Source organism: Panthera uncia, chromosome D2 (genome assembly GCF_023721935.1).
Source record: "Panthera uncia isolate 11264 chromosome D2, Puncia_PCG_1.0, whole genome shotgun sequence".
Taxonomy (NCBI): Eukaryota; Metazoa; Chordata; class Mammalia; order Carnivora; family Felidae; genus Panthera; species Panthera uncia.
The window spans coordinates 84444938-84465983 of NC_064818.1; the positions used below are offsets into that span (position 1 = coordinate 84444938).

Consider the following 21046-nt stretch of genomic DNA (forward strand, 5'->3'; position numbering starts at 1 on the left):
GCACGGCCGCTCCTGCTACCGTTTTCTTGGGATGCCGTGCTGCTCCCGGCCCTCCGCCACCGCGCTCCCGGCACCCGCCCACCCCTTTGCTCTGAGCCTCAAGAGCACGAGGCTTGCCCGGCCAACGGGGATGTCGGTAACGGGCTGCGGCTCAGGGAACCTGGGTGGGGGGGCGGCCTTCCCTACTGCTTCCGGTGGCCGGAAGCGCCCTCTTCCGGCTGAGCGCCGCTCTCAAGGCAGAGACCGGCCGGGCGCCGGCGGGAGGGAGCGCCGGGTGCTCCGGGGCCGCTCTCTCCCCAGGTGGCCAAGAAGGGCCCGGAGGAAGGGGCACAGAGCCCCACCTGAGACAGCGCCAGGAACTGGCAGGTGGCCACAGGGTCCAGGGTGCCGCTGCACTCCACCATCTCCAGGCTGGCGGCCGCCGCGATGTCCAGGAGGCAGCCGCCCAGGGCCACCCGCACGCACTGCAGCAGCACCTCGGACGCCTGGGCCAGGTACCGCTGGGCCAGCTTCATCTTTCTCTGCAGGGACACAGGCTCAGGCCGGGGCTGCGGGCGGGGCGTCGCGGGGCGCGTGGGAGGGGCCGTACCTGCAGATCCCAGCCCTTCCTGCCGTGCTCCTGGGAGGCGGCCCTGGAGGGTCCCGGGTCCCTATAGCGATCCTCGCCGGCGTCGTCCTCCAGAATGGTCTCCAGAGGCTTATGGCCGCTCGGCTCAGCACCTGCCTGTGGGGAAGGCGCCCCTGTCGGCCAGCTCAGCCGCTTGGGGCTGGGGGTCTTCCTAGAAGAGCAGGGTCTGTGGGGATGAGCCTGCCTTCGCCTTTGGGCAGGTGCCTTCCAGATGGAAGAAGGGGTATGTACGAGGCACCTTGGACGGTGGCCTGGAGCCCTGCAGCAGCGTCAGCAGGGTCCCTTCGGGGGTGGGGTGCTCCCCAGGGGCACCCGGCCTGCGGGGCAGCCTGGCAGGGGGCCCTAGAGAAGGGTGTGGGCCTGCGTGCACGACGCGGCCAGTGTGGGGGCACAAGCCGTTGTGTCGGCTCCACGAGGCAGTGTGGGTGGTGGGAGTGAGGAAGGGGCTCGGGTCCCCTGCTGCACGTGAGCGGGGGTTTTGCACCCGCACTTGGGCGCACCCTGGACTCGCTGGAGAGCTGCTGAGGTGCGGGGAACACCAGGAACCGCGGGCCACTGCCGGGGACGTCCTGCCTTCCGACCACCTGTATGTTTGCCCCCCCTCCTCTCCAGTCTGTCCCCAGCGGTCTGTGTTTCTCTCCCGCCGGCTGGTCACACCGGACAGACCACTTCTTGCCTTTTTCTCCCTCGCTCAGGCCACACCACCCTCCTTTTTTTTTTTTTTAATGTTTATTTATTTATTTTGAGGGGTGGGGAGGGGCAGAGAGAGGGAGCCAGAGAATCCCGAGCAGGCTGCGCGCCGTCGGCCTGGAGCCTGACACGCGGCTCGAACTCACAGACCGTGAGATCATGACCCGAGCCCAAATCGAGAGTCAGAGGCTTAACCGGCTGAGTCACCCAGGTGCCCCAGGCCACGCCACCGTCTCAACCAGGGACAATTCGAGGCCTGTTTGACATCCCGGTTCTTACTGAGAGTAGGGGAGTCTTAGATACACGGTTTGTTCTCGCGGGCGGGTGAGGGGGTCTGCGGGCGAGCCGAGGGCAGGAGCGCGTACCGAGAGGCCCTCTTCCCAGTAGACGGTGGGGCGCACGGGGTCCGCCTGCACGGCCAGCAGGCGCAGGGCCCTCCCCGCCAGGCCCAGCTGCCGGGCGCGGAGCTCCGCGAAGCCGGTGCGTGGTGAGTGCAGGGCCCCCAGCTGTGCCAGCACCACGTGGGCCAGAGTCCGCTTCAGGGTGAACCATTTCTTCGGGAGCACAAAGCGCCTGTGGTTACTTTCGCCCGGCCCTGGGAGGCACCGGCCCCCTCCCGTCCCCGGGTCCCCGGGTCGCGCCCCTGGAGTCCCTGGTCTCAGGCCCCCGGGAGGGACAACATCCGAGCACTCTGAGAAACGCTCCCTTTTGCATCTGGGGGGGGGGGGGGTCTCCGGGGCTGAGGCGTCGGGAGGTCACGGAAGCCTGGCTGCAGAACCCGGAGGTGGGGCTCACCAACAAATAATGTAAGTTTGCCTCAAGTTCAGTTTCAGGGCTATCTTCCACGTCTCCATAGTTACGTCAAATTAATTTGACTCATGCTACATGAAATCTAGGAAAGTGTCTAAAAATGGCAGAATATGTTTCCTTCAGGTATTTTGCAAATTCAGCTGCTCTTTAACAACACGAATTCAGCTTTGAGGAGCTCTTTAGCATGCCGACGTGCTTAGGCAAAGCACACGCATGCCCTGGGGAAGACAGTGCTTCGTGCACAGTCCGCCAGCAGACCCCCCACCGACCGTCAGACGGGGGGAGCTTTCTTCGGCAAGACCCCCAGGCCCGCCAGGCCCAGGGCTCCGTCCCGCCAGCCGCCCCCGGGTGGCCCTGCCATCACAACACGGCCCCCGCAGACCCGCACGCGGGGGAGGCCCCTTGGTCTCGGGGACGGTTACCAAGCCGACGGAGGTGTAGTCACTGACGCTCTGCAGGTAGCTGACCAGCAGCTTCTCCACGGGGCTCTGCTCAAACTGGCGGGCCAGGGCCTCCGCCCAGATGAGCTCCAGAAGGTCCAGAGACACTTCCGCCAGATGGAGTCGGAGCTGCGCCAGCCTCCTCATCAGAGGCGTGTTGACGTTCTGTACCTGGGCGCGCAAGAGACACAGTCAGGGCGCGGGCAGGCCCCGCGTCCCCCCACGCCCCGTGCTTCCATCAGCTCCGATGAGACGTCACGGGCCGTCTCCACAGCCAAACAACGCACGTGTCCCTCAGTCCCTCCCTCCTGGCGGCCACCAGCCACACTCCGGCACTCTGAGCCGGTTTGCGTTTTCTAGGGTTTCATGCCCGTGGGCTGACGGCACGTGCTGTCTCCGGCGCTGTTCCCTTGCGTAATTATTTCAGGCCCATCCACATCGCTGCGCGCATTCATGCCCGTTAACTGATGGGGAGAACCCGCCACAGGGCGTTTATCCACTCACACCCGGGGCCGGCTCACACGGTGGCCTGTGTCTAACTGCCAGAGCGTGGTCTGTGCTACGCCCCCAGCCGAGCGGCCGGAGGTTTGTCCCTCCCCGTCCTCGCTGACGATCAGTATGCTCAGTCTTCCCAATTGTAGCCATTGTCACAGCGTGCTGTGGTTTTCCATGACCGTCGGCGTCTCGCTGGTTCACTGGTGGGTTCACCATCCCTGCATGTCATCGTCCACCATCCACACGTTCCCCTTGGGGATGTCTGCTCAACTGCCCTCTTTTTGTTGGGTTGTTTCTTATTATTAAGTTTTAAGAGTGTTTTAAATCAAAAAGAAATTTTTAATGCTTATTTATTTTCGAGAGAGAGACACAGAGTGGATCGTGGGAGGGGCAGAGAGAGAGAGGGGGACATGGAACCCGAAACAGGCTCCAGGCTCCGAGCTGTCAGCACAGAGCCCGACGCGGGGCTCGAGCCCACGAACCTCGAGATCGTGACCTGAGCCGGAGCAGTCGCTTCACCGACTGAGCCACCAGGCGCCCCAAGAGTGTTTTATATTCTGGATCAAATCTTGTCAGTCATATGGTTCACAAATATTTTCTCCCAGTCCGTGCCTTCCCTTTTCATTCCCTGAATAGTGTCTTTTGAAGAGCAGACTCCAATTTATCAATTTATTCCTTCATGGATCATGCTTTTGTTGCCGTAGGTGAGAAATCTTTGCTGAACCCAAGGTCCCGGAGGTGTCTTCCTCTAGAAGCTTTGTAGTTTCAGCTCTTACCTGTAAGTCTATGATCTGCTCTGAGCTCAGTCCTTCCATCTGTGTTTTGGGTGTGCATTTCCAGTGGCTCCAGCACCAATGTTTTATTTAGCTATTTTATTTTTAAAAATTTTTGTTAACATTTATTTATTTCTGAGAGACAGAGAGAGACAGAGTATGAGCGGGGGGAGGGGCAGAAAGGGAGGGGGACAGAGAATCTGAAGCAGGCTCCAGGCTCTGAGCTGTCAGCACAGAGCCCAATGCGGGGCTCGAACCCACAAACGATGGGATCATGACCTGAGCTGAAGTCGCTGGCTTAACCAGCTGAGCCATCCAGGCACCCCCAGCCTACTCTTTTGAAGAGTAGCCTTTCTTCACTGAATTGCCTTTGCTCTTTTGTTGAAAATCAATTTTGTGTCTGTAAAGTGTGTCTATTTCTGGATTCTTTGTTATGTTCCATTGATCTCATGTCTTACTTTTACATTAAAACCATACTGCTTCGGTTCCTGTCACTTTATAATAAGTCTTAAAATCAGATAGTGTTAGATCTCCAACTTAGTTTTTCTTTTTTTTTTTTTTTACTTTTTTTTTAATGTTTATTTATTTTTGAGAGAGACAGAGACAGAGTGTGAGCGGGGCAGGGGCAGAGAGAAAGGGAGACAGAATCCAGAGCAGGTTCCAGGCTCTGAGCTGTCAGCACAGAGCCCAGTGTGGGGCTCGAACTCCCAAACCGTGAGATCATGACCTGAGCCGAAGTTGGACGCTTAACCGACTGAGCCACCCAGGTGCCCCTAGTTTTTCTTTTTTAAAGTTGTGTTTGCTATGTTTTGTCTTTTGCAATTCTATATGAATTTTAAAATAATTTTGTCAATTTCTGTAAAAAAGCCTGCAGCTTCTTGGTCAGGACTACAGAAAATTTAGGGAGAATTGAGATCTTAGCAATATCAAGTCTTCTGGCCCATGAACATGGTATATCCCGCCATCTGTTTGGGCCTCCTTCACTTTCTCAGCAATGTGTTACAGTTCTCAGGGTAGGCGTTTCCACTTTTTTATCAAATTTCATTTTCATTCTGTCAAATGGTATTGTTTTGAATTTTTTTATTTAAAAAAATTTTTTTAATGTTTCTTTTTGAGAGAGAGAGAGCATGGGTGAGGGAGGTGCAGAGAGAGAGGGACAGAGAATCCCAAGCAGGCTCCATGCTGTCCGCGCAAAGCCTGATGTGGGGTTCGAACCCACGAACTGCGAGACCACGGTCTGAGCCAAAGCTGGATGCTCGACCGACTGAGCCACCCAGGTGCCCTTGTTTTTGAATTTTTAATATCTGGTAAATTGTTGGGAGTATACAGAAATATAAAATTAATCTTTGCATCTTGTCCTTGCGTCCTGAAGCCTTGGTGCAACTGCTTGGTAGTCCCAGTAGCTTTATTATTATTATCATTTTTGTAGATTGCATGAGGTTTTCCATACACGTGATTATGCTGTCTGAAAGCAAAGGCTGCTGTATTTCTTCCTTCCCAACAGGGCACTTTGAATTTCCTTCTCTCACCTGCTGAGTGGGCTACAACTCAAATACAACTCAGGAGGAAGGGGGTGAGAGTACATAGCGCTGTCCTAGCCCTGGACTTCCACCCAGGTGTGATGGGAGTCCCACAGATGCCCTCTATCAGCTTGAGGAGTTTTCCTTCTATTAATAGTTTGCTGAGAGTATTTTTTTTTCAATCAGGAATGAGTGTTGGGTTTAGTCACCTGCTTTTCCACATCTACTGAGGTGATCGTATGTTTTTACTTTAATTTTAAAAAAATATGGTGAGCCAAATTGATTGATTTTGAATGTTACACAATTCCCGGGTGGCTCAGTCAGTTGGACATACGACTCTCCGCTTAGATCATGATCTCACGGTTCATGAGTTTGAGCCTGTGTTGGGCTCAGCGCCGACAGCTTGGAGCCTGCTTGGGATTCTCTCTTTCCCTCTCTCTCTGCCCCTCCCCCGCTCATGCGCACACGCGCTCTCTCTCTCTCTCTCTGCCTCTCTCTCTCTCTAAAAAATAAAATAAATATTAAAAGCAAAAATGAACTATTGGGACCTCATCAAGATAAAAAGTTTCTGCACAGCAAGGGAAACAATCAGGAAAACGAAAAGGCAACTGACAGAATGAGAGAAGATATCTGCAAACGACATACTGGATAAAGGGTTAGTATCCAAAATCTATAAAGAACTTCTCAAACTCAACACCCAAAAAACAAGTAATCCAGTGAAGAAATGGGCAAAAGACATGAATAGACACTTCTCCAAAGAAGACATCCAGATGGCCAACTGAGACATGAAAATATGCTCCACATCACTCCTCATCAGGGAAATACAAATCAAAGCCACACTGAGATAACACCTCACACCGGTCAGAGTGGCTAAAATGAACAAGTCAGGAGACTCTGGATGCTGGCGAGGATGTGGAGAAACGGGAACCCTCTTGCACTGCTGGTGGGAATGCAAACTGGTGAGGCCGCTCTGGAGAACAGTGTGGAGGCTCCTCAAGAAACTGTAAACAGAACTACACTACAACCCAGCAACTGCACTACTAGGTATTTATCCAAAGGATACAAACATGTGGATTCAAAGGGGCACACGTTTATAGCAGCACCATCGACAACAGTCAAATTATGGAAGAGCCCGAATGTCCATCGACTGATGAATGGATAAAGAAGATGTGGTTTATATACGTAATGGAATACTACTCGGTGATGAAGAAAGAATGAAATCTGGCCATGTGCAACAACGTGGATGGAACTAGAGGGTATTATGCTAAGAGAAATAAGTCAGTCGGAGAAAGACAAATATCACAGGATTTCACTCATATGTGGAAGTTAAGAAACACAACAGATAGCATGGGGGAAGGGAAGGAAAAATAAGATAAAAACAGAGAAGGAGGCAAACCATGAGAGACTCTTAAATACAGGGAACAGACTGAGGGTTGCTGGAGGGGAGGTGTGTGACGGGTTGGGCTAAATGGGCGATGGGCATTAAGGAGGACACTTGTTGGCATGAGCACTGGGCATCATATATGTAAGAGATGGATCACCGGGTTCTACTCGTGAAGCCAAGACAACACTGTATGTTAACTAACTTGAATTTAAATAAATAAACAAAAAAGAACAACAACAACAGCAAAAGCATTAAAAAAAATTCCCAGGATAGTCCCGACTTGACATTGATGTCTTCTCCTTGTTACATATCGTTGGATTTAATTTGCTGAATTTTTGTTTAGAACGTTTGCATCTATGTTCGTGACGAGAGGCATCTATCTGAGGCTCTTGTTTTGGTATCAGGGTAACACTAGCCTCATAGGGTGCCCCCCTCTCCTCAGTTTTCCAGAAGGGTTTGTGTTGAATTGGTGTTATGCTTTCCTTACATGTCCGCTGGGATTTGCCGCTACAGCTTTCCAGGTCCGAGGTTCTCCTTGTGGAAACTACAAATTCAGTTTCTTTAACAGATGGAAGGCTATTCAGGTGATCTGCCTCCTTTTGAGTGAGTTTTGGTTGTTTGTGTCTTTCAAGGAATCTTCCACATTATCGTGAAGTTGTTCAGGATAGCCCCTTATTATCCTTTTAATATGTGTGGGATCAACGGTGATGTCACACCTCTTATTCTCTGATATTGGTTATTCACGTTCTCTCTTTTCTTCCTGATCAGTTAGGCAGAAGTGTGTGTATTTATTGATCTGCTCAAATAACAACTTGTGGTTTTATTGATTTTACCTTCTAATTTAATGTTTCCTATTTTACTGATTTCTGCTCTGCTCTTTGATTTCCTTTCTTCTGTTCATTGGGGAGCTGGTTCTTTATCTCCTTCCTTATGGTGAGGACTGAGGTCATTAATTTGGGATCTTATTTCTTTTGTCATACGGTCATTTAGTGTCACAAAATTTCCCCTAAGCATTCCATTAGAGATGCCTTAAAAATTTTGACGTGTTTTTCCCCCCTTCAGTTCAGAAACACTTTCCCTTTTGATTTGCTCTCTGGCTCATAGTTATTTTGGTAGATGCTACTCATTTTCCATGTATCTGGGCAATTCCACCCATAGCTTTCTGGGTTTGTTTTTTAATTGAGGTAAAGTTCATATAATGTGAAGTTAACTGTTTCAAAGTGCACAGCTCGGCGGTGCTTCGTGTGTTCGCAGCCTTGGGAGGCACCTCCTCTGCTTTCAAAATGTTTCTGTCATTCCAAAAGGGAACCCCTTACCCACTCAACAGCCATCTCTTCTCTATGGCCTCGCAGCCCCTCCCCTGCAACCACGAATCAGCTTTCTGCCTCCACGGGCCAAACTATTCTTTTATGCTGCTTTTTGATTTCTACGTTAATTCCATGGCAGTCTTGGTACACCATCTTTTTTTTTATTTATTTAAATCTCTTTATATTTATTGAGACTTGTTCTATGTTTAGGATCCAGAATATGATCTATCGTGGAAACTGTGTCGTGTGCCCATGAAACAAAAAGAATGCGATCCTGCTGCTGCTGGGAGATGCATTATAAACACCCACTATGCAACCTGGTCGGTGGTGGTGCAAAACCCAGCTCTCTGCCTGAGGTTAGGGTCTACTTGTTCTGTTAATACCGATTTGTCTGCCTCTCCGCCGCAACGTCACAAGTCTTTCCTTCGTTCCTTTGGACGATCTGCTATTAGGTATTTAGAGTTTAGAACATGACGTCTCCGTGGTTACCGGCTCCCCTTACACCGTGAAACCGACCCGCTCGTCCCCGTGACGCTCCTCCTCCGAAGCCTGCTCTGCCTGATGCGGGTGGGGCCGCCCGGCTTCCTTCGCTGTGTGTCAGCATCGTGTACCGTCTCCCATCCTTTTACTTCCGGCCTAGTCATGTCTGTAAAGTGGCTTCCCTGTAGGCAGCGCATGGTTGGATTTTGCTTCTTCATACCGTCTGACGAGTTCTGTCATTTAACTGGGGATCCAGACCATTCTGGTTCGCGGGACTGGGACATGACTTGTTTGTCTCCTGTACGGCCCGGCTGTTCTTTATTCTCTTTCCCCTTTTTCCGCTTTCTTGAGGGACAAGTGAATGGTTTTTAGGATCTCCTAAGCCCTTCTTGGCTTATTAGGCGTGCCTCTTTGTTCTGAGATTTTCGTAATCCCTTCGGGGTTTAGAGTATATTTTGCCACTCCACTCAGAGCACAAAACTCCGTCACACTACTCTTGTCACACATCTTGTTTTCACGGGTGCTACCGACCTGATGCTACGCTGTTATCATTTTGCCGGAACAGTCAGCTATCCTTCGGAGAGATTTAAATAACAAGAGAAAATCGTCACAGGTTTTCCCGGGTAGCTCGCACTCGCCGTGCCCTTCGTTCATCTGTGCAGATCACATTTCCACGTGGGGCCGATTTCCTTCCGCCTCAAGGACAACTGTGCGGTCCCGTCGCGTGTCCGCTGCCACGTGCTCGGCTCTTGGAGGTCCGGGGGAGTCTTTAGTTCGTTTTCATCCTCGAGAGACGTGTTTGCTGGGTACCGATCAGCAGCTCTCGCTCCAGGCTCTTCGTGACGCTGCGTCACCGTCTTCCAGATGGCACTCTTTCTGTTGAAGTCGGCTGCTCTGCACTTACTGTGTGCTTTCACTTCTGACCCGTCTCGAAGAGCCCTCGCAGCCCCCAGCCGGAGACAGCTGGGTCACAACGTGCCCTTGGCATACTTGGATTCCAGTAGGCTCATAGTGGCTTTCAGCCACTATTTCCTCAAACAGCCTTTGTCCCCTCCTGGCCCTCCTCTCCTCGCAAGGTTCCGATTATTGCACTCTCGGCACGTCGACTCACGGGTGTTCTGGCGATCCCCACTCTTGTCCGCGGCCGCCTCCAACCCTCTCAGTCTCTGCTCCCCTACCCACCCGGTGCGTGCCTCCCCAGCTCTCTCTCTTTACGTCTCCTGTATCTCCGCTTAGCCTTTGGAGCGTGAGGAATGCAGTCAGTAGTAATTTTTAACATCCTTGCCTTTGAACTCTGGTATCTGTGCCAGTTCACAGACTGTTCTGAGGTGTATTTCCTGCTCGGGCATGGTGATTTTCGCATGCGAGTTTTGACTGGGATTTTGGCACGGTGATTTCTCACCCGTTGCCAGACGTGGCGCATCTTGCTTTTTTGGCGGATGGACATTTGTGCCCCGCTCCTGCCTTGGCCCTGGGACCCCAGTGCGCAGACACTTGGATGACTTTGCAGGCTGATCTGGGGCAGGGCTCATCCGGGGCTGGATCATCCCCGACTGGCCTCGGGGTCACGAGGTTGTCCGCTGGTGGGAGCAGGCGCTGCCCCAAGCCTGAGTGGGGGCCCAGCCCCGTACCTGTCCCCCTGGGTGCCCCTCGGCCACCCGGAGTGTGGACAGAGGTGGGGCCGCCTCTGCTCAGGATGACGGCACGGATGCTGACATCTAGTGTGTTGAACACCTGCTTCACGTTTTTGTCTACTTTTTGGTTATTTCAGAAGGGAGGGCAAATCCGGTCGGTGTCACTCCCAGAAGTGGAAGCCGGCGGCTTGTTTAAGGCAAGTGGGGGGCGTCTGTGCGTGCCCCGGGGGTGCTCTGGGCTCCGGGGGGCGGGGGGCCCAGGGCACAGACTCACCTCTTGCAGGGACAGTAAGGCCCGCACGCTGCAGAACAGCTCCTCTGCATCAGCCACCGCTCTCTGGACCAAGTCATGTGCCTCCAAGTAATACGCGGTTCTCTGCTCCTGGTCTTTCTCGTTCTGGGCACATAATCTTTATAAGACCAAGAGTGGGGTTCAGAACAAAAATCTCAAAGCACTAACGAAGTGCGGAGTATATAATTTCTTCGTGACTATATTTTTATTAGTACTTTAAACCCTTTGATGAGATGTCTTATATGTAAAGATACAAAAACAAGTACGCGCCCTGTACTGCTTTTGTCAAAGTTAAATCTACACCTGGCAGACAGACCAGCGAACCAACACAACGTTAACTGTGCTCATTCAACCACCGAATCTTCCCATTGGTGCTTTTCTGCATGTTTTAAAGTTCTTCCACGACCGCGTGTCACTTCTGTGATGACGGGCCAAAGGCCACCCTTCACACTGTGCACACTGTGAGCCCGTGTGCAGGCTCCTTCTCCCTCACAAAGGCCGCTGTTAGTACCTCACACGCGGTTTTGAGCTTCGAAGTGCCTGTGTGTACCCCAAGCACGCGGGTGGCCAGGGCGGGGTGGGTGGAGGGGAGGCGGGAGGGGGAGGGCATTTACTGAAGCCTCACTCCTCTGCCTCTGGGCCAGCGCCTACCCGTGATGACAGTGGGGACTTCGGGAGGTCACATGGGGGAGGGTGACAGAGCCCCACTGGAGGGCAGCGCCTGGGCTGCTCCTCAGGCCAGAGCCAGTGTGAGCAGGTGCAGGGGTGTGCGGGGTCGACGTGTGCGAGGCTGTGTGTGAACACCTGTGAGTGATCACGGGTGACGAGCCCACGTGTGTGTGACCGATGTGAGAACGCTGTGGGGGTGTGCGTGTGTGCCTGCGTGTGCGGGTGGGGCAGCATGCGGGGCTGTGAGTGTACGTCCGTGTATGTGCAGAGACGGAGCTGGTGGGACACTGGGGGGACTGGATGAGAGCAAGGACACCTCCCTGTGCCGCTGTCCTGGACGGAGGTGCCCGCGGCCACAGGGCGGGGCCAGGAGGAGGTTCTGCTGGAGGGCAACGGGGGCCGGTGGGGGCTTGACCCAGGAGGAAAGCTGGGCCTGTGGTCAGGACGCGGAGTCGGGGGGCAGGGGCGGGGAGGGGGCCGGAGGGAGAGCGGCCTGGACAGCCCCGGGGCCAGTGCGCGGTCATGGGGGGGGAGCGGCACGCCGGCCCTGGCAGAGCTCCGGGGGCCCGGGAGGGCCGCTCACCTCTTTATCTTGGCGCGCTCTAGTTTTATATCCACACAGTTGTCTCTGTAGCCCCAGGTAATCAACCTTTTCTCAATTTCTGTCAAGCAATCGTCCATTTTGTTCAGCAGAAGAAAGCATCCGGGAGGTTCGTTATCAGCTGACTCCTGAGCGGCCTTGATCTGGAGGCTCACGCACCTGTAGGGGACGTGGGCCGTCACGTGTGGCCACCGCAGTGTCACCAGCGTTGCCGAAGGAAACACCTGAGGAGCGCTTCCGGAAGAGCAGAGACCACACGGGCCACACGCACGCCTCCGTCACAACGCAATAAAGTCGGAAGGTAGCAGCCCGCACCCCGCCATCACATGCTTCTGGAAATTCAGGACCGCTCTCCTCTGACTCAGGGACAGAAACCCACACGGACGGGGCGGTCTTCGCACATCAGACCTGTGGGCCGCTGCCAGGGGACGTCAGGGGCGCCTGCCGGGGGAGGGGGACAGGCTGGGTGACCCACGGGACCAGTGAAAACGGAACAGGACAGCGCCTCTCAAATACACAGCCAAGAACTGAACAAAGACAAAGCAGAAAATCAAGAAAACCAAAATACGACAAAGTCCCGGCTGCTCTGGTCAAGAAAGCCAGAGCTGCTTCTTTGTTGAGGTCAGTTAGCCGTTGGTGTGGAGTCTGATCTGGGAAAAGAGTGAGGGCACCGAGGAGGAGCGGGACCTACGAGAAAAGCTCTGTGAAGTCACAGGGGAAGAGCCCAGAAACACGTCTACTAACACAACCAGAGGAAACGATTTTCTAGAAGGATAGAAGTTACCAGGAAGCTGGCTCAAAAACAAGCTGAAAGTCTGCAAGACCGGTAAGCACAGGAGACCCAGAGCTGCTCTTGGAGGCTCTGTCCCCAGTGCACCTGCCGTCTGCCCCCCGGGGCGGGAGGCGCGGAACCACCGGCCAGAACAGAGGCGGACACGGAGCAGGACAGACCCCAGGGAGGTGTCTGCTCCCGGACGCAGTTCCACACTGACGGAGGGTGAAGGGTGGAGAAGACCCTGCAGCCAGCCCCCCACCGGGGCTGGGCCCGCCCCTCAGCATAAGAGCGTCTGCTCAGAAGCATCCCCTGAGAATTTAGGCACAAACCAAGCCGCCTGCGCCCCTGTCCCAAGAAAAAGGCACTTTGGAAAGAAACACACACTGCCCCCAGGAGCCCGACGAAGGCCGAAGGTCGGGCTCCCGCGATGTCCGCAGGCCTCCCTCCCCCAGGGGCCGCGTGCAGCAGGCAGGGGGTCCCAGGGAAGGCTCTGCTCCAGGGCAGGTCGCCTGGGTAGGGGGTTGTGGGCGGAGGGCTCTCCGCGTGACTCCCTGCACGCCATAGGTTTGAAATGCTGCATAAAGGACAAAGTGAGCCACGGCCGTCATGCGAATTAAGCTTTTCTTACAAAGGACTACCTGGCCTCTAGGTCTGTGGCCATAAACTCCAAGACGGGCACTCGGTTCGGTCTCTCTTTTTGCAGAAGCTTGAAGGTGTCTATCAGTCTCTGAAACAACTGGCAGACCTGGGGATGGCAACGTGGCGTCGGGGTGTGGCCCTCGGCCACCGGGACCGGCCACGGGCCCCTCTCGAGCGCACCCGGCCCCCTCACCGCCACTTCTCTGCCTTTGCCCTCCATGGACAGGAGCGTGTCCGCCAGGGTCAGGGTTGAGCTGTACCAGAACTCCTCGCTGCCCCCCAGGCGCTGCGCCCACTGCACCAACTGCTTAGCTTGGCCGTAGTTTCTTTCCTTGTTCGCCAACTGCGCCAGAAGGTGCAGGCATCTTGCTTGGGCACAAGGATCATCAAGCTCCTGAAGGACGTAGAAAGACAGGAGGGGGGTCGGGAGGGGGAGAGAGACAGAGACAGAGACAGCAGCTCCGGGCACCGGGCCTTCCCGCACCGTGTCCACTGGGCTGCTCCCTGACCTCTGAAGGAGGCCCCATATTTGCCCTCAGGGCACGGGGGGCAGGGGGGCTTGAGGCCTGTACCTGTGCTGAAACCACTTCCAGGGTTCCAACAGTGCCAAGGGCCCTGGGAAGCCCCCTCCCCTTCGCGGCAGGTTCCAGTGTCCCCCCCCTTCCCCCGCTGCCCAGGAGCCCCCGTCCAGATGCTGGCCAAGGGCCGGCAGGTGAGCAGATTTTGCACCCTAGTTGGCCAGGGCTGTCTCATCCCCCGCCCATTGCGCATGGCGCAGGTGGCCTGGGCGTGGGGCGGGGGTGCTGTTGGCCTCTGACCCGCAGCCGGCAGGAGGACGCGGGCCGGAACAGCGGCAGTCCGAGGTGGCCCCGGACAGGGCAGCCAGCACGTAGCCCAAACAGACTGAGGGCCTGGTGGGCCTGGGGCCTGCTGTCCCAAGAGCCGGGGCCCTGGACGGCAAATGCAGGCTGGAGGCGGGGAGGGCGACGAGGTGCCTACGGGAGGCGGACGTGTGGGGGGTGGGGGGGGTGCTGGCCGGTGGAGCCACGGCAAAGAGGCTGATGGCGGGTTGCCGTGGACGGAAGCGGGGCCCGTACCTGCAGACATCCCACGGACATGTCACCAGGCTGTGACTGCTGTGGCCCCACAGAGGCACGGCCATGGGGTGGGTGGCTCAGGGCAGCGGAATGCCGGGAGGGAAAGACCCGTGGGCATGTGGGACCCGTGTCAGGTTCAGGAGGGGCGGGTGGCATCTGGAGGCGGCAAAGGTGGCCCAGCCACGCCCTGGGGACTGACTCTGCCCCAGGGGCTCTCAGAAGAGGCCGTGGCCAGCAGGGCGCTGCGGCCTCTCGGGCCCCACCCCTCGCACCCCTCCTGGCCCTGGAGTCTGGACCGCACGCGCCTATCTGGCCACCAGGCCTGCACACAGCTCTCCTGCTGGCCGAGACCCGCACGCCTGTCCCCGCTGCCTGAACCTCCCACGCCTTGAAGTTTTGTGCCTTTATCGGGGACTTCTCTGTCTCTGACCACCTGTCTGGCTCTGTAGCTTTGCCTGGCTCCCCAGTGGACACAGTTCTCAGAGCCGGACGCAGGTAGAACCAGCCATCCGCAGGCGTTGGAGGGCCACGATCTCGGAGGAGGGGAGCACACGTGGGCATCCATGCTCATGGGGACACAGCCCAGGAGAAAAGCAAAGGCCCAGCATGGGAGGGGAGGCTGGGCTTGTGGCCTCCAGGCACTAGAAGGGCCGCTCATGGGGGACACCAGGAGGACCAAAGATCTGTGCTCGAGCACAGAACAGGTTCAAGAAGCCCAGCGGACGGAGTAGTGGGGCCTAAGGAGCCGAGCGAAGATCTGAACAGCCAGGCCCGAGTGCCAGCCTTTCCAAGGGGGCTCGGAAAACCCCAGGCTTCCAGGGAGGCCCTGGAGAGGCCCCAGACACCTGCAGGGCCCACACCTGAGGAGACAGGACAGAACTCATGGGTGGGGGGGCTCAGCCCGAGCCTCCAGGCTCTCAGCCTCCGCACACGACGGCAGGAAACGCAATGCTGAACGGCCCGCTAGGAGCCCTACCATCCAAGAGAAAGCGGCCGTGGAATCAGGCCCACGGCAGCCATGGGAAGCAGGGATGTTAGCAAACTCTGTGTACAGAAGGCAAGGAAACCAGAGGAACGTCAGGCAAAGGGCAGAGACTCAGATACAAATCTAAGATGGGCGTTCCAGAATGGCAAGCAGCAGGCTGGCTTCCCAGCAGAGGGCGCGTGTCCCCGCGGGCAGGGCGGCCTCTCACCTGGAAGGCCAGGTAGGCCTCCGACAGCAGCAGCCTCGCAGGCTGGTACAGATCCACCTCCAGCAGAACTTCTGCCTTGAGGGTCCACAGAAGGGGAAAGGACGTCCCCTCCAGCCCAGTCCCGGTCTCTCCGTTTATCTTCAAGATCTGCAAGGCATGGCAGGCACGTGTGCCCCCGCGGCTCCACGCCAGGAGGACCCGCTTCGCCGGGCCGGGCCGGGCCGGGCCCCCTGTCTCCACTGCGTGCAGTCTCCCGGGGCCTCTGTCTTCTGACCGGCTGCCTCACGCCCAGCACGCCCAGCACCAGGTGGCCCCTGCTCCCGCCCGAGCCCCGTGCTCCGTGGACCCGCTGTCCTGTACCACGCGGCACCCGCACCAGCACGGGAGGGGTCACCGAGCCCCTGAATTCGGCAAGACACCTGGGCTCCTGGCACGTTCCTACCAAGTGTCCCAAACGGTTGACTCTGGGGGCTCACAAACGGAGTCCCAAGTATGGAGCGGTGTCCCAAGCATGGTGGCCTGGACGGTGACTTTCCTTCGGGGGCAAGACCTCCCAAATTGTGCCCACTGCGTGGAGGGGAGAGCTGCTTGGTGGTCAGACCTCCGGGGCCGCCTCTCTAGCTGCCCGGGCCTCCACTGCCCTTCCTGGTGGGCCCTCCGTGCCTCCCCCAGCCTGTCTTCTCTGAGTCCTGCCCAGGCCCCTGGGGGGAGCACTCCATGGCGGTCTGTAGCCCCATCTTCCCCGGAGACGTCCGGGACCCACAGGGAGGGGACACGGGAAACCCGGCAGGAGGGTTTGGGCACAGCGCAGTCACAGCAGGTCCTGGCCAGTGGCTCGGGCTGCAGCCTCAGCACCGTCCCTGCCCAGCCAGGAACACGGTGCTGCGGGCAGAGTGGGTACCTTATCCTTCGCTATGAGCGGCTTTGTCTCTGCTTTCTGGACCGTAGTTACGGGCTCGGGCACCGTCGTCAGACTTTCTTCGGAGAGCAGTTCCTTGTTTTTCTCCTTTCTCAAGGCGATTTCTTTCCTGCAGCTAACATAAATAACGTAAGTAAGACGCCAAAGAAATATGATGGCCAAGAAATATCTGAGAATGTCCAACTTCATCGGTCGTCAAGAAATACAAATGAAAATAGCTACAGGAAGATCGAGATTACAGGTAATAGAAAATGCCCATGACTGCTCCCAGGCACAGCCCCCACCCCAGGCACTGACCCCAGGCACAGATCTGCACCCCCCCAGGCACAGCCTCCAAGGCCGAGGGTCTCCCCACAGCCCACCGTCCGGCTGTGATGAAGGATGGGGCCTGGGGCTGGAGGGGACTCAGCCGAGAGCAGCCCCAGGTTGGCCAAATCGTCCCTTCTGGACAGGGGAGCGTGTCCCGCCGACAGGAGACCGAAGAGCCGGGGGAGGCGCCGTACCTGGCCTGCTCCACGTCACAAAGGTATGTTTGCCCGACCACCTCTTCATGGTAAGTCGCTGCTTCTTGCAACTTCAAATCGGAACAAACTAGGGCAAGTCTAGGGGCAGGGGGGCAATAAGGAGAGTTAATGGGGTTACACAGGACCTGGTAGATCAGAGTCAGGCTGTACTGGGACCTGATAAAAATTGGTAAACGGAAAAAGAAATGTATAATTTAGTGAGGTTTTCAATAATGTTTAAACCCAAGCAAAATTACACAGGTGACTCTACCAAATTTCAGGCAGAGAAAATTTTAATACTCATTCACGTATTTTACTCAATACCTACTTATGGTCTCAGGGTCACCTTCAGAGGTAAAACTCAGGCACAGTGGCTGGGGCTCTGACCACCTCCCCCCTCAAGGAGAGAGGCTCCACTTTGATTCTGGTGTAAAATGTTGTATTTTGAAATGATGTCAAGCTTGCGGCACAAATACCACAATTACTATACGCCCCTCGCCCAGATTCCTTCAATGTGAACACTTCACCACATTTGCTTTACCGTTTTCTCTTCCTCTCCTAACACCCTATATTTTCTTCTGGATGATTTGAGAGTCGGCTACAGGCACAGTGGCCCTTTATTCTAACACTTCAGTGTGCATTTCCTTAGAACAATGATCTTCTCTTAAAGACCAGGTAGAAATTGTAAAATAAAATTACTATTTTATGTTCAAATATATTGATTTATTTGGTTTTACAAATCATAGGCACTATTATTTATAGAAATAGTTGACTACAGAATTGATATATGAAAACGCTGTTTGCTTTTATATTGCTTCGGGGAAATTTTCATTTTAGCCACCTAAATGCTCCCCAGTTTCCCTGAAAATAAAACAGCTATACTGACCGAAGATGGTACAGATCTTTGAGGCTCTTGCTGTCTACCACGGAGGCTGCAATTAGTACGCCCAATTGCAGGACTGGGATGGTGAGCTCGTAAAGGGACATCTTCTGCAGGGCTTTGACCAAGTGGTCCAGATAATATAAACTGTATGTCTACATAAACACACAACAAACATGTAAGGTCAAAGAAGGGAGGAAGGTTAGACCACTAGCTTCTAGGGTCTTTCTACAAAAATCTCTATCCTTCTCCATTCCAAGCACAGCTCTAAGCACACAGCAGGTGTTCAACAGTGTTTGTTGAACAACGAATGAATGAATGAATGAATGAATGATGTGCTTTCCTCCTCTTCTTCACTAATAACTTTTATCTTGTCGTGTGAAATCACCCACAATCTTCAACATCCAAGTACAGTTAAAAGTCCTCACAAGAAACAATCCATTTATGAGGTGCCTGGGTGGCTCAGTTGGTTGAGCGGCTGACTCTGGATTTCAGCTCAGTTCACAATCTCACAGTTCATGAATTTGAACCCCACACCGGGCTCTGTGCTGACAGTGTGGAGCCTGCTTGGAATTCTCCATCTCCCTCCCTCTCTCTGTCCCTCCCCCACTTGTACTCTCTCTCTCAAAATAAATAAGTAAACTTTAAAAACAAAGAAACAATCCATTTACATATTTACTCAAATTAATGTTTTTGTTAGATTTCTTCCACTAAAAACTACTGATCCATTAAAAACAGACTTTCTTTAGGAACACAAATACCTGCTTTAAAATTGAATATAGATCGAGAAGAACTAATGCTTACAAAGATGAACTAGGTTTGATAAAATTAGAGAAGTTGGATGAACTATTTTTAAAACGCACTAAAAGCACTGAAAACTGGGAAATGCTGGGAAAAATCACTGGGCCGAGACCTGGAAGACGATGGGTGTCCAGAGAAATTAGCCTCACGTATTGGGGTACATTTGTCCTGGGCATGTCTGCTGATTCAAGAGGAAGCTGGGAGACTGAATGATGCTTCTGATTTTTTTTTTTTTTTTTGTAAGGTGGAGGCAAAAAACTGGAGTTGAGGGCCCACTGAAAGCTACATGTCCCGGCTGGTTCCCAAAGGGCTGCACCTTACAGTTAAGGGTGATCTAGAAGTAAAGCAGCCCCTTCAGGAACTTCATTGAAACCTAGTGGTCTTTGGGTGGCCTGGAAAGCATGTGGTTCTTTGAGAGACTAATGACTGATTAGTCCTGGTGAGATTGATCAGGAAAGAGGGGTGGGAAGACACAGAAATCCCTACAGACCCTACAGTCACTAAAAGATAATAAAAGGATATTAAGAACAACATTATGCCAATACATTTGAAATTTTATATTAAGTGAAAATGTCTTAGAAAAACACAATCCATCAAATTGTAAGAAGAAACAGAAAATCTGAAGATCTGTATAACCATGAAATAAACTATATTCATAATTTATGACCTTCCCTCATAGAATAGGCCTAAAGGTTTTCACCAGGGAATTCTACCAAATTTAAGGAAGAAATAACAAAAAATCTTATATAAATGCTCCCCAAGAATAGTTAAAATAAAAGGTGTGTGTAAGGGGGATCTTCTCTGGTGGTGAAAGGAACATTCTGGCTGACCCTGTGCTCTGGCGTCCCAGGTCAGAAAGGTTGTCTAAAACCACAGGGAAAATGGTGGAAAATTCACTGCCCCCATTGCCAGAAAGGGCAACTACGGCTTTGTTCTTTTCCTTAAGCTCCCAATTTGGCTTCATACTCTATCTTGTATGGGCTTTTCTTCCTAAGTCTTGGCTAAACTCCTTAGGCTTAGCCTACTGGCCTCAAAAATATAGAGAGGTTGCATTGCCTGCCTACCTCCTCATCACGACAGTAATCACGTATGTACTCCTATTTGGAATAGACACCATCAGTACCTCTCCACTCAACTCCATTCATACAATCAGAGAACTCTGCTAAAAATCAACAGCAGAAGAAATACCAAGAGCCCATCCCAACATTAAGAAATATTCCCCTAAATGATGTAAACTGAATGTTCTTTCTTGCAGCCAAAGAACCCGATGCCAAAAACTGAATTGTATGTAGACTTAACACCAAGCATTTATTATATTTTTGACGTAATAATTTTGACCGTAATTATTTTTACCATTTCTCTTAATTAATACCCAACACTGAAATGTAAAAAAGTTGAACTTCCCTTAGATTAAGCTCCATTATTATATAAATGTTCTCAAATATTAGTTATTAATGGACGAAATAACTGAAATGGTGCATTACCATATGCCAGACTTAAAAGAAAAAAAAGTCCTGAGAAGGAGAGATTCTCATGGTTAGGCAGACGGGCCCTAGACATCACCCCACGGGTCATCGTAAGAGGGAAGCGGGGAGGGCTGTGACACAGAGGAGAGGACCCTGAGGTCGGAGACAGAGACGGGGGGAACACGGCCCTGACCCAGAGACGCCGGGACCCGGGGAGCTGGGCGAGGCAGGGAGTCCCTCCCCTAGAGCCCCGCAGGGAAGGTGGCCCCGCTGACGCCCTGACTCGGGCCGGGCCAGACGGACTCTGGACGCCTGGGCTCCGCGGCCGAGAGGAGAGACGTCTGAGGCTGCTGCCACCCGGCCCGTGCCGACCGCCACGGCCACGGCAGCCACAGACCCCGACACGCAGCTGCGTTGGCGTGTTCGGGGTGCTCCTGGCGGGTGGGGGGGGGTGCGTGGCGAAAGGAAGGAAGTGCTTCCCGCTGACACCGGCAGTCGTCTGGGGAGAGCGGCGGCCGGGAACGCGTTCCTGGGGACGGTCCCCGGGCCTGACCTGCTCTGCGCCTTGGCCTGGGCGGCGACCCACAAGTGTCTCCTCGGCACCTCGCGAGGCCAGGCCTTGTCCCCGCCCCTCTTCTGGGCGTACTTCACGACAGGGAGGCTCCAGCTCGGGGAGACGGTTCGGGAACGCAGGCTGGCGGGCGCGTGGCCACGGCCCACACCACTTCTTTGAGTCAACTCACCGGCTTCTGGATGCTTGACGCGTTGACGGTAAAGTCGCTTTTATCTTGTTTAAATACAGATATCGCTTCCTCGGGGCAGGAGTAGGAAGCCCACTCCTCTGTGCTGGCCGGTAAGTCCTCAAGCCGTTTGTCAGGAACCGCGGTTGGATGCTGTAAAGCGGGAACGGCGCACTCGCTTTGGAAGGCGGCTGAGCTCGAGCAGACAGGTGGTGAGCCTTGAGAAGGCAGCGCATCCCCGGCGCCCTTGGGGGCGGGGTGCCGCCCGGACCCGCACCCCCGCCCCGCCCCACCCCGAGAGCACCCCTGC

The 21046-nt window shown here is 54.3% G+C and overlaps 1 protein-coding gene and 1 pseudogene across 2 annotated transcripts in view; one reads left to right on the forward strand and one right to left on the reverse strand.

The window, feature by feature from the left end:
• The window catches only part of CFAP46 (cilia and flagella associated protein 46), a 96236-nt gene that overhangs the window by 20408 nt on the left and 54782 nt on the right, over positions 1-21046 (reverse strand). For both annotated transcript variants that reach the window (XM_049645925.1, XM_049645924.1), the window contains exons 31-43: positions 20740-20889; positions 17736-17884; positions 16850-16948; positions 16329-16461; positions 15428-15574; positions 13331-13531; positions 13137-13243; positions 11706-11882; positions 10436-10571; positions 2551-2739; positions 1684-1872; positions 590-724; positions 342-521 (exon numbers count right to left, since the gene is read on the reverse strand). In XM_049645925.1, coding sequence (XP_049501882.1) covers positions 342-521; positions 590-724; positions 1684-1872; positions 2551-2739; positions 10436-10571; positions 11706-11882; positions 13137-13243; positions 13331-13531; positions 15428-15574; positions 16329-16461; positions 16850-16948; positions 17736-17884; positions 20740-20889 — 1992 coding nt within the window. The remainder of the gene's footprint in view (positions 1-341; positions 522-589; positions 725-1683; positions 1873-2550; positions 2740-10435; positions 10572-11705; positions 11883-13136; positions 13244-13330; positions 13532-15427; positions 15575-16328; positions 16462-16849; positions 16949-17735; positions 17885-20739; positions 20890-21046) is intronic.
• Positions 19333-20197, forward strand: LOC125933066 (phosphatidylinositol N-acetylglucosaminyltransferase subunit P-like; annotated as a pseudogene).